Here is a 13,143-nt window from a genome sequence, read left to right on the forward strand (position 1 = left end):
TTCCTTCTCCAGTTTATTTTACAGATGAGAAAACTGAGGCCAACAGGTTTCAGTGACTTGCCCAGGATCACACAGCTGATACATGTCTGAGGCCACATTTGAACTGCAGGCCCAGTACTCTATCCACTGTGCCACCCAGGGTAGATCCCATAAAATACCTTGCAAAAAGTAGAATTAATAAGTGTTTGTTGTAGGAGGATGTTACCAAGAGTTAAGATTATGTCAGCTTTGTCTAACATTTTTGTGAGAAGAACACTACAATGAGAAGATACTGTATTAGTGTACTTTGAAAATAAACATTCTTCAAGCATAAGACCTAACTTTAAACATTTACTTACTGTATTTTCCCCCATTAAGATTTTTTTCTTTCATAGTTTCTTATTAGTATGAAATAAATTCCTGATTGGATCCCAAGCCCCATTTCTCTACTAAAAGCTATTTTTAGGGAAAAGAGCAATTTCAGCTATATTCACTTTATCTGAATAAATTTCTCAAACTGTCAGTAATTTACAACAGCAGGAGCTGCTGATTTCAGCAGGGTGGAAAGAGAGCCACCGTTGTTTTTCCCCTTGCCAGTGAAGAAAACAGGAAGAAAAAGGGGAAAACAGTTTTTTTTAAAATTATTTGCTCCTACAGCTGTTTCTGTTGTGTAACTACCACAGAAAGTTCTGCTGAAGAAATTAGAATAAATTCCTTGTCAATACTATCTGCTCCCACTAAAGAAAAGTGAAAACTGCCTTGGTGGTGGCTGATCATTTGGACCTTAGAACATATGGTAACGTAGAAATGCTCCCAAGTATTCCCTAGAGGACTTTTCTGCCTTCCTTCTGGGAACTTTGTTAATCAGCAAGCTTCTTTGAATGTGCCATCTACAGGGTACTTCTCCTGGGTATGGGGAGGATTGAGAGAACAAAAGGCACAGTCCCTTCCGGGAGGGACATATAGTAATTTCAGCTGCCCACTGGAGGAATCTAGACACACACATATAATAACATAAGCACCCTAAACGCATGGTCTCAAACAAAGTCCAAGTGGAAAGCATGCTGGTTCTGGGGTCACAAGATCAGAGTTCAAATTCTGCCTTTGATATTTAATAATAAGTATGATCTTACTCAAGTCACTGGACTTTCATAGGCTTCAGTTTCCTCTTTTGTGAAATGAAGTGGTGGGATTAAGTGGTCTCTGAGGTTTCTTCTGGTCCTAGATGTGTGACCCTAAACTCCTATGACAGAAATATGACAGTGCAGCTGCTAACTGGTGATCTAGAGAGGTACACACATATGTAATAACTACAGCACAAAAGAGTGAATTAGGAGAGTGATTAGAGCAGGGACTCGATCTTTGTTTTTTTTGTGTGTGGCTAGGCCTAAGGGTGTGCTAGAACCATGCTGAACTGACTCAGGAAAGCCAATTGTTAAATTTTCACTGTATTTGTTGTTCAGGCATAGCCAACATTTCGTGACCCCCATTTGGGGTTTTCTTGGCAAAAATACTGGAGTTATTTACCATTTCTTTGTCCAGCTCATTTTAAAGATGAAGAAACTTAGGCACACAGGGTTAAATGACTTACCCAGGGTCACACAGTTAGGAAGTATCTAAGACTTACTTTGAGCTCAGGTCATCCTGACTCCATCCCTGGCCCTCTACCATTGAGCCACCTAGCTACCTACTTGTACCTCAGAAATGTCAAACACTTCAAACTAGGGCTTGATTTATCTTTTTGTTGACTATCTAGACTTAATGAAGTGATGGAAAAAATGTAAATAATACAGATTAAACTTTAAAGTGTTCCATACATACTTGTTTTTCCTGGTTTTTTGAGAGGCAGTTGTTAAATTGCACAGACCCCTTTGGCTGGCTGATGAAGCCTGTGGACCTTTCTCAGAGTAAGGTTTTTAAATGCATAAACTAAAAATACCCTGGATTACAAGTTCATGGACCCCAGGTTAAGAACTCCTGGCAAAGATTGGAGTCATGCCATGTTAACCTTTTGCCTCCCAGATATTTTGCCCCCTAAAAACCATTTTATTGAAAGCTCACACTGGCATAGGTATATCTTCCCTAAATCAGTAATTACAAGGTATTGTCCATGCAAATTGTTTTTTTTTGTCATAGTTGTTATGCTTCGGTATTTAGAAGTGTCAACTTACAGGTGAAACAACACACCAACAGACCCATACTTCCAATAGAAATTTTTATATTGGGTATATTAAAATATTTCATTTTAAATGAAAGTTGCTGGGAATTTAAGACATCATTTTCTATATTTTTCTTCACACACAGCTTTTATGCACCACCTAGCTAATGGGCACACTCATGTGTGCTTTTGAATAAAAGCAGGACAATGTAGGTCATATTTTTTAGAGAATAGTGATTCTCCATGATTCATATCCACTGAGGCCTTTTACTTTCCAAAGCACTTTCATACATACTATCTCTTTTGATCCTCCAATGTATGATAAGAAAAGGATCAAGCAGAACAATCCAAGTCTGCTAAATGTGAAATTGGCCATTCGCGGGCATGGGGGACTGAGGGTTTCCTCGCGTCAGGACTTTTTCTTATGGTCAGTCCAGTTTTAATACTGCCAGGGCAGAAGCTTTCACTTAACAGCTAAAACTTCTCTTTATGGAGCATGGCTGATATTAGAGCTAAACAGAAACTACTGTGAGTAGAGTAGATAAGGAGAGAAGCGGTAGATTGCTGCTCCCAGGTAAGTGATATCTTAGGGATGTGGGATTTAGAGCAGGCAGGAGCCACAGAGATCACGGAGCTCAAGTCTTTCATTTCACACATGAGAAAACTTAGGCTTAGGGTGTTGAAGCTGACTTCTCTAGGTCACACAAGGAGAGTAAGTAACAGGTTGGGACATCCATTGGGAATTGCTTACCAGAACAGAGGAGACCTTAGTTTCATTCATACAAAGACAAGAAAATTATGCTGAAAAAAAATGCTCCTCCCTAGAACTAGAATGATGCCAATCGTGTGATTAACTATTATTTTGTAGTATTTGACAGATATTTGTTGAATTGGCTCTAAAGGTAGAATCAAGAGATTTGATAGTCAGTCTTAAAATATCAAAATTACTTTTCCACTTAGGATTTCAGAGTTCAAGATAAATGATCGCTCATATTTTTTTTTCTGTAAAATATTTACTTTTTTTTAAAAAAAAGTTTGAACATTGATTTACTGTCCACCTTAACATGCATCCCAGTGGGGAACGTTTGTGTTGTTGTGTGGCTTCAAAGAATCAACAATCAAGTATTGAAGCACCTTCCGTGTGCCTGGTACTTTAGTGAGTATGAGGGATACCAAGATATAAATGCTAAAGGACCTTCCTTCTTTGGGGGAAAGATAGTATAGACACATAGAAGTATATGCAAATGTGTGAGTATGTGTATATGTAAGTTTGTATGTGTGTATATACAAACATATATATTTTTCCTACATATGACCTGAGCTCAAATCCAGCTTCAGACACATGTTAGCTGTATGATCCTGGGCAAATGATTTAATCCCTCTGTACCTCAATTTCCTCATGTGTAAAACAGGGATAATAACATCATCTACCTCACAGAGCTGCGGTGAGGGTCATATGGGGTAATGATTGTAAAGTGCTTAGCACAGTGCCCTGCAAATGTTACTAGCATCATCATCATTATTAAAAATATATAAGAAATAAGTGGAAAAGCCCATCATACATGTAGGAAGTTGAATTGCAGAAAAGTGTAGTGCCCAAAGTCACATAGATGCACAAAATCACTGTAGATCTGTGGCTAGAATTCAAAGACTTGTAGTTCCAAATGGACTGGGGCTATTTTTCTTTTGTATTATTATTATTATTTTTACTATATGTTAGGATAGAATGTTAAGACAAATTGATAAATAAGTTTGTGCATGGTGTTCACTGAACCCTCTGTTCAAGTGATCAGATTTAAACTAAAAGCATTCGTCTTTTGTTCCTGTTTAAGGAATCCTTTGCTGAGCATCTGGGCTACTCAAGTGGGGTCATCAATGGGTAAGTCTACTGATTTTCTCCTTCCACAAAATCCTTCCCTGTGTTCTACTTTTCTACATTTTTCCTACACACGGTGAAAATTCATTCATCTTGAAAATAGGTGCCTAGATTTTGCTAGCCTCTACTCTTACCTCCTGTTAGGAGCTAAAGAAGTTGTTAAATCAAATTTGCACTCTCATTTACTTTGCATGCATAAATTATTACTTGCTCTGGACAAATGGCTATTTCTAGAACAAAGATCTGCTTCAGTGTACTAAGTAGTACCTTTGAGTTTGGAGTAAGTCGAGGCTTTGAAAGATTCTTATTTATAACCAAAGTGTACCTTATGCAGGATAATAATCTAATTGCATCTCAAATCTATACTGAAAATGAACATGAACACAAAGGTAAAAACAAATCTTTGTTCTGCAAATGAAAATTAATGGCTCTGCAGGTATTGTAGATGATGGACTGTTTTAAAAAAATTAATGGACAGTGGAATCAGTCCTCTATGATATAGTCAAAAGATGGAGTTTAATATTGTTGGCTACAGTGGGAACACTGATAATAATATCAGCTGGAGCTAACCAGACCCCTAATCAACTTTTAGTGACTCATCATGGCCCATGGTAATGGAAAAGGAAAATTGGTTGATTAAGGAATCAAATATCTGACTCCACTGAGTTTTTTCCAGTAAACAAAAGGTTTACACACTCCTCAAAAAGGGTCTTTTTAAATGAACATGTGGTAAAACAATAATGTAGTCAAAAGGAGAGGGAAAAATGAGTCCTTCTTCTTTTGTCTCTCCTGTGTGGAATGTTTTAATGTTTTGATGGCAGGCAAGAAAAGCATTGTAATATCTGGTTCATTTCACCATCTAGAACACATGATTTTCATTGATTGGAACAAAATAGTCTTATTGAAAGAGATATCTTGTGTCTTGGCACAGTGCTTGACATACAGTAAGCAAGTCATGAGATTCTTTTGGACAGACTGACTGACTGATGGCTGCCCTCTCTTCCTGGGACAGAGCTGAGCTCTACCGAGCTTCGGGCAAGTTTGAGCTCCTGGACCGCATCCTGCCGAAGCTGCGGGCCACCAATCACCGGGTGCTGCTCTTCTGCCAAATGACATCCCTCATGACCATCATGGAGGACTATTTTGCTTTTCGGAATTTCCTTTACCTACGCCTTGATGGTAAGTTCACAAGAAACTGGGGCACACAGAGTCATGCAATCAGAAATTTGAAGGAATAACAGTCACTTAGAGTCAGCCTCTGCCCAAAAAGGGAAAAAATGGTGGCAAAGAATTAACTCCCAGATTGCTTTTGTTCAGGATGGCAATTTTTACTCCTCCCAACTTAATGTTAGCAAAACTAAAACAATTGGCATAGCTGTTCATCCCACTAAAAACTCCACCCATGTCATTTACAAATAGTTTAAAATTATCTATCATTATCTATCATGTCCCCTCGCATGTCTTCTGCCAAGCCTTAAGATTTCCCATAAGCAGTCAACATGTCTCAAGCCCGTGAAATGCCAGACCCTGACTTGGCAATATAGAATTTCATCTTTGATTTAAGCCCTTCTTTTATGTGGACAAATCATGTGCTTTATAGGCACCTGCCAGGCTTCAAAATACCCCTGACATGCCAAAGCCTCCTGAGGCTCTTGGTGAACTTTTCCTTTCTCTTGCCCCCTATTAACATCTGAGGGTGAGACTAGTTTTCCCCTAAGCTGAAAAAAACTATCAGGGAATGATGGGAAAACCAAAAGAAAGTGCTTCATTTTTTCTGGTATTATTAATAACAACTCTTTGAAGCTCCCATCAGCATAGCATGCTTCTTTAGGAGTTGGAAGATGTCATGAGACTCTTCTGTTCTCCAGGTAGCCAGGGAAAAGAGAAACCTCAACAGGAAGTTGTAGAAGTGCCAGTGTAAGAGAAGCAGGTGAACCACAGTCCCTGGTTCTGTCAAAGACAACTAAAAGGGACATTGGGGAGCCTGCTCACCCAAAGAGCATAACCACTGGCTTTGGAGTTGGCCACCTCATCTCCCTATCCTGGACCTTTTGTCCTGCCCTGTTTCTCCGGCTCCACAGACTGTACTCTGCAGAGCCTTTGCTGTGGGCCACAAGGAGCAAATAGCAGTGACCTGAGGGGAGCCCCATCTCCCACTGCCCAGCACATAGGGAAGCTCAGAGGAGGAGATTGTGATCTTGTGGGGAGAAAGGTATTCCTCAGGGCCATGAGTGCATCCTCCCAACATAGCATAATGACACAAGTTGTCTACACAGGGCCTGTAGTGCTAATACAACACCATATGGCAAGTCCATTTTGGGTTACATTGTCTTTCACGGACTTGTGCAGCTAATATTGTAAGCTTGTTGTTTGGCACTCAGAACACATTTTCCCCACAAGAACACGCAATTTTTTTCTAGATGCAAAATGATTTATATTTTAAAATGGGACAAGCGTATGTGGCCCTAAGAAGATGGATGTCTTGCTTCCAGTGTTATGCCGCCAACATAAAAATATATCAAACTCAAAAAGTAAAATGAAAACTCTTGGTTATTGAAATCATAAGGAGGATTTGAAGAGATATTCCCTAAATTGTTAAATGACTTTGGAAATAGCTATAACAAAGATCAAGGAAATAAAAATTTTCAAAATTTCACAGTGGGATGTTATATGAACCTAGGGACTGATGTAATAATGGTAAACAATTTTATGTTGTGAGGGTTAGTCAGGGTTTAGATTTAATGCCAGAATATAATGCAGCAAATTACAGTTTTTACATTAAAGAATAAAATTGGTTGACAATTTGGGGGCAGGCATGGACTGTGATTTCGTTGGTATCAGAAACTCTCAAAGAGTGAACTCCTGCTGTAAACTAGCCTCTGCATTGCAGTGTAGAATCCCGAGAAGTCGTGTGACTGCCCAGTATCCTAGCCACTGGGCTAGGAAAATTAGGAATGGGAAAGGAAAATTAGGAAAATTGAACAAGATCAAACTTGAGATCTCTTATCTTAGGGCATATTTCTGCTCTATCCATCTGCTTTATTGACAGAACCAATGATAAAAAATAAATAAGTAAAACCAGGGATCTCCTACCTATTTCACATCTCCCCTAAAAAAACTGAAGTCTTTATTTTTACTATCAGATTGTTGAGTGGCTAATTTAAAGGATTTAGTTGCTTAATAGAGTTCTTCAGTTTTTCCCTACATAGAATTTGATAATGGTTCTTTTCCCTGCATCATCTGTGTTTAGGATCTATGTACACACAGGAAAGAATCCTGGATCTGATGTCAGGTGACACCTGTATTAAATCTGGCTTTAGAAGCTTAGTAGCAGTGTGACTCTGGGGAAATCATTTAACCTTTCAGAAACATTAGTTTCCTCATTTACAAAATGATGATATTGAAACCTGTAGTATTTATTTCACTGAGTTTTTGTTATGAGGATTAAATAAGATAATGTATATAAAGTGCTTTGTAAACTTTAGTGTTATAGAAATGTCAGCTATTATAAAAATACTAGATGCACAGTGCCTGGCACATAGTTGGTACTTAATTAGTATTTATTGAATGAATGAATAATTGTGAATACTGCAGGGCATTCCTAAAGTCTGGATACATAGGCAAAAGTGCATATTTTCAAGAAATGAAATGAATGAAATTTTCAATTGGAATATTAACAAACAACATCTTCAATATGATTTCCATCATTTGTGATGCAAAGGTTGATGCACTTTGCAAGATTCGTGTGAACTTGATGCAGTAAGTCCACATTGTCAATGTTAGCACATTCACTCTTTATGCATTCAATCCAGTGTGTTGCATCTGTGATTTTCATTGAGTACACCTTCTCCTTTAGCATACCCCAGAAAAAGAGGTGAAGGGGGCTAAGGTCTGTTAACTTTCCAAATATTTCAAGAATATGCATTTTTGCCTATGTGCCCAGACTTTAGGGACACCCTGTATGCTAACTTTAATATATTAATTTTTATTCTTTTTTTTAGTTAGTAAATCACATTTCCATTGGCATATGTTAAATGAAATAAGAATAGCATCGAGGAAATGTGTGATCAAAAAAGGCCAATATGTTAATTTTAAGGGCACATCATAAAGTTCAATTAAAACCTAATATCATTCTTTGAGTATTTTTCTTTAATATCTTTCATATTTTCCAGCTTTGACTTGCATCTTTTCCTTAAAAGCTAACAGTTACTTTCTTCCTAGGGACTCTGCATTATAAGGAAATTCTTTCATTAAATCTGATAGCTTTTCATATTCTGTGAAGTGTTATGGTACCCAGTAATTCATAACACTTCATCTTTTCCCCTTCACAAACACTTTACGCACCCAATTCTTTACCCCACAATGTCACTAACAAGTTGTTTTTGGATCCCTTCACTCTGAAAAAGGGGGCCCTGGGAATGAACTCTTCCAGAAGGAGAGAAACCTGTTTTCTTGCTTTACTGGAAACAAAGGTTTTAATGTCTTAGAGGCAGCTGGAGGGATTTTTCCCCCTGGAGTCCCAGTCCAGTTGAGCAGTTTCCCAGGACTATGCACATTTCCTCTAGGATCTACGATTTCCCTATCCTACTGCCATTTCTTTCTTAATACCTGGCCAAAAGTTTTACCCTTTGGTAAACTAAATTAGGGAAACCAAAGAAAGGGGATCATGTTTGAGAAATATTATAATCTGCCAAGCTTCATTTCATTTGATTAATTGAGCATTTCTAGTCCGTGTCTCTGGGAAGGTACACTTGTTTGTCTAGTGTAGAATTTTAAGTGGCTATATTTAGTAGATAATGCAAAAGCATCTAAAATTAAAATGCTTTTTTAGCACAAAAAAAGCTTCCCGGGGACTTATTCAGGAACTTTCTGAAGTTTCATATTCTCACCTAAGCAAAAAGAAATTTTAAAAAACTAAAGTTAAATATTTATTCCTATTATGGTCTTCTCTTGCAAAAATGAGTGAGTTTTCAGACAACAATGAAAAACCAGTTTAATATTTATTCCCATGGAAACAAGTATTGGATGTTCCAAAAGTCTCAATATAGTTTCAAACTGTTAGATTTTTGGTGTCCCAAACTTAAAACTGCACTGAGACTTTTGGGGTATCCTGTACATGGCTCACTCCTATACACTTTCTAACATCCTTCGCAAATGTGGCTACTGTCTTTTTGGCCACGTCAAATGTCTCTTTGTAACTGGATATGTAGGTTCTATATCAAAAAGTACAAGAACATGAAAAGCAAGCTGCTTTTACTAAGCATGTTAAAGCCTTGCCACCTATTACAAGCAATTAGGTATGGATGACATCCTTACATGGTAAATGGCATCTTCTTCGAAAATGATACAGAACAGTTAATTATCAACAAAGATTCCAAATTAGGATTCTTTGCATTTGTCAAGGGTACCTAACCTGAGCCTTGTAATAAGATGCTGTGGTTCTGTGTTATAAGGGATGAAATAAAATTTTTCTAGGTTTTACAATTAAAGTTTTGTTCTGGTTATGTCTGTCATAAAATGTGATTAAATTTTTTGCTTTTGCTGATTGGCACTAGGCAGAAGAATTCCTCTTTATTTTTCAATCCTTATGTTACATTGAGAACCTATTGGCAGCTTTGGTAGAAAAATCTAGCTGGTTTCATTTTAGCCATATGTACTTTGCCCATACCATAATTTATCATTTGTTCAAGGTTTTATTCTAATATTGGCCAGGTGAACTTTTGACCTTTCACCCACATAGATGCGTAGTTTTTAATTCCTGCTTCCAGAAACAGATGTCATTGTCTCTAAAAATGTGTGTGTGTGTGTGCGTGCGTGCACGCATGTGCATGTGTGTATTTAAAAATGAGAGATTAATATAGTGTCTGACATATAGTAGACACTTAATGAAGTATTTATTGGTTGATTGTGCTACAGCTCAAATCATTTTCATAAATTCCAAGGAGTTATCTAAATTCTTTGGTGGTATTTGTTGTCTTAAACAATGCTTGAAATAAATGGAGTATATTTTCAACATTCAGAGGTGTTTGAGTCAGTGTTGCTGACTTTCTAAGAGGTGATAAATGGTGAAAGATGTTTTATAAAAGATTTTTTGCAGTAGCTTATATATTATTTCCATAATTTATCCAGACCCATCAATAAAATAATAATAATTGTACAATTATACAAATTAGCACTTATTTAGCTATCATTAAACTTAATAAAAGGCCATCAGAACAAAAACTACTTTCTGGGGGTACAAAGAAATGATTCTTGTGTTGCATGTCATAGGGGACATTCTTGTTCAGGCATAGATTGGACTCGATGGATTCTAATTGCCCTTCTAACTTTGAGATTCTGTCGTTGAAGTCAGAGCATTTCTGATAAAGAGGCATAGGTATGGTTTGTTTTGTTTTATTTTTAAACTTTGCACTATTTTTTAAACTTCACTCAATTGGAAAATTCCTCTTCCTCTTCTCTTCTTCCATTCTCCATCAGGTACCACAAAATCGGAAGATCGTGCTGCCTTGCTGAAGAAGTTCAATGAGCCTGGTTCACAATTTTTCATTTTCTTATTGAGTACCAGAGCAGGAGGCCTGGGCCTGAACCTTCAGGCAGCTGATACTGTTGTCATCTTTGACAGTGATTGGAATCCTCACCAGGTGGGCATGTCTTGACTTATTTCAATGCTTTAGCATCCTTGATGAAAGCCGACTAGAGAAAAGATCTTTCATAGGTAGTGTCTGCATGGGACAAGGCAGGAAGAAAAGTAGCAAAGAGCCCACAGATAGATCATCTTCGCTAGGTGAAGCCTTGGAGCAGTGGTTAATAGTGGCATGGATAGTCTTTGGAGAACCACGTCAGAGATACATAAGCACAGTTTCTTCTTAGCCTTAACATCCGTTTCTTGGTATCTTCTTGGCCAAAAGCATGCTTTGGTTTTTAAAACTCTGCTCTGTGATTTTGGACAAATTGACAAAGGCAAGGTTTTTTTTTTTTTTTACAATTCCATTTTTTAATATACCATATTTAAATTTGGTCACATGTTATATTTATCCAAGCAGGATTATGGTTATGCCCTTTATTTTGGGGGTGGGTGGGGCAGGGTACTTTTTAATAGAATAACTGCACTGCAGTTTTGATTTATTAAATTATATTTGCCGATTCTAAAATATGTAGAATCAGATAGTCTTACACAACTAAAGATTCTTTAGCATACAGTAAAGAACTTCTCAAAAAGTTTACAGTATTGTCTGAATTTTTAAAATGTTTTTGGGCTTGCTACCATTTTATATTTAGGTCACTTTGCTATTACTTGAGCTCACCTCACCACTCAAAATTACAGCTTCTTAATTGCTACCCTTTTAATTCGGATGGTCAGTTAGTCAATAAGCATTCATTAAGGGCCTGCTGTGTTCCAGGCAGTTTCCTAAGTACTGGCCCAGTTGCTTTCTTGCTTTACTTTCTTGTGGTCCTGTGGATGGATGAATAGAGTTCCCTAGATTTTACCTTTTTTAGTAAACATCTCTATCTAACCAGTCTGGTATGCTAGATCAGGTTTTTGAAGCCAACTAAAATCAACTACTCAAAACACTGTTTTACCATGGAAAAGAGTATCAGAGAATTTGTATATTACTCTGTAGTGCTATTAAAATTCCGTGAATGGGGTTTTTGTGAGCAAGATCCAAAGGTGAAAGAAAAATCAGTGATGAAATAGAAACTCTAAACATTGACTGTTTACTGCATGTTAGCTTCAGGCTAATGAAAATAATGTATAGGCAGTACGTGTGTCAACATTACTGGGCCCAAATGTTATAATTTAAATGGTTCTCTGTGGTTTCATCCATTAACTGGGAGATGAGTTTTACCTATCTCTTTGGTGTAGCTCATTCGCTCTGAGTAGATGTGGTCAGCTGAGACCACAGGGTCTCCTAAATTCTTTAGGGTCACCTAAATTCTTTAGTATCCAACTGAATCACTAGTAATCATATTTACCTAACCTTTGCTTTAAACAATTTTTAAAATTCTTTTTCAGAGCTTAATTAACATAGTGGTGCTGATGAATGGTACTTTACCTTTAAATTCAAGAGGTATCTGTTATCATAGCTAATAAAAATTAAAGCTGATTTATGAAAGATGACCAGGGTTGTTCTCATTGTTTTCTTGAGGAATATTAGCAAATTAAGCCCCTAAGAAAAATTGACTAGGGAAGCCTTACTAGCAGCAGATTCATGCACAGGAAGGTTTCCAACATCCTTCTTAATCCCCTCACAGTCCTGTTTCCAGCTTTGCTGCGGTTGACAAAATCAACTTATGTATATTATTTTAAAAACTGGAGATATTTCAAGTATATTAATTTAACCTTTTTAAAAAATATATGAAAGGCATACATTTCACAGGATGCTTGATCTAAAGGGGACCTTCAAAGGTCAGCCTCTACTCTGTCCTACTACCTGGAAGCAATGTCACACCCAAACCAATTCAGACAGGTATGACCGTTCAATTGCCAGATTCTCAAATATAATAATGTTTAAAAACTTTTCTCTGTCAGGACCATCTTCCTTAAGTCTAGTGTAAGTTCCACATATTGTAATGTTAAGCCAACTCCCTCTTCTTTTGTCTTATTTTGCAGAGTAAATAAATGCTGGTCATAAAATGTGCACTTGGCAAATGTTTCATGAGAGAGTAAATAGTCTTAGTTCTTTCACAAAGACTAAAAAGCAATTGCAGCCAAGTCTTAGTTATTCAAGGCTAATTAGCCAGTTTGTGGATTACTCACACCCGCCTTTGCTGCTCTCTTCTTTTGCTGCCTGCATTTTAACCCTTTCCAAATTTATTAGCATCCTAGTCTAGTGGATAGTAAGAGTGGAGGAGACCCTGAAATTAACTATATTGGCTGTTTGTTAGGAGTCCTGTTAAAGAATTGATAATGAAGGAGAAGACTGAAGTATTTGCTGAAAGTGAAGGACTTTTTTCTGGATTTCAATTTTGCAATGTACCCTTTAGTAAAATAATTAAAAGTTGATTGTGTACCAACTGTGCTCATGCTTGAGTACCGTCATATTTATATTCACATTTTCAAATAATCTTAAGAAAACATTTTTGCCTAATTAGTCACTTAATTAAAGTCCCTAAATCAGAAATAGCATCA

General features: G+C 37.1%; 1 protein-coding gene across 7 annotated transcripts in view; it reads left to right on the forward strand.

The window, feature by feature from the left end:
* The window catches only part of SMARCA2 (SWI/SNF related, matrix associated, actin dependent regulator of chromatin, subfamily a, member 2), a 212,742-nt gene that overhangs the window by 114,212 nt on the left and 85,387 nt on the right, over positions 1–13,143 (forward strand). For all 7 annotated transcript variants that reach the window (XM_036739114.1, XM_036739118.1, XM_036739116.1 and 4 more), the window contains 3 exons: positions 3,970–4,016; positions 5,026–5,192; positions 10,491–10,654. In XM_036739114.1, coding sequence (XP_036595009.1) covers positions 3,970–4,016; positions 5,026–5,192; positions 10,491–10,654 — 378 coding nt within the window. The remainder of the gene's footprint in view (positions 1–3,969; positions 4,017–5,025; positions 5,193–10,490; positions 10,655–13,143) is intronic.

Source organism: Trichosurus vulpecula, chromosome 9 (genome assembly GCF_011100635.1).
Source record: "Trichosurus vulpecula isolate mTriVul1 chromosome 9, mTriVul1.pri, whole genome shotgun sequence".
Taxonomy (NCBI): Eukaryota; Metazoa; Chordata; class Mammalia; order Diprotodontia; family Phalangeridae; genus Trichosurus; species Trichosurus vulpecula.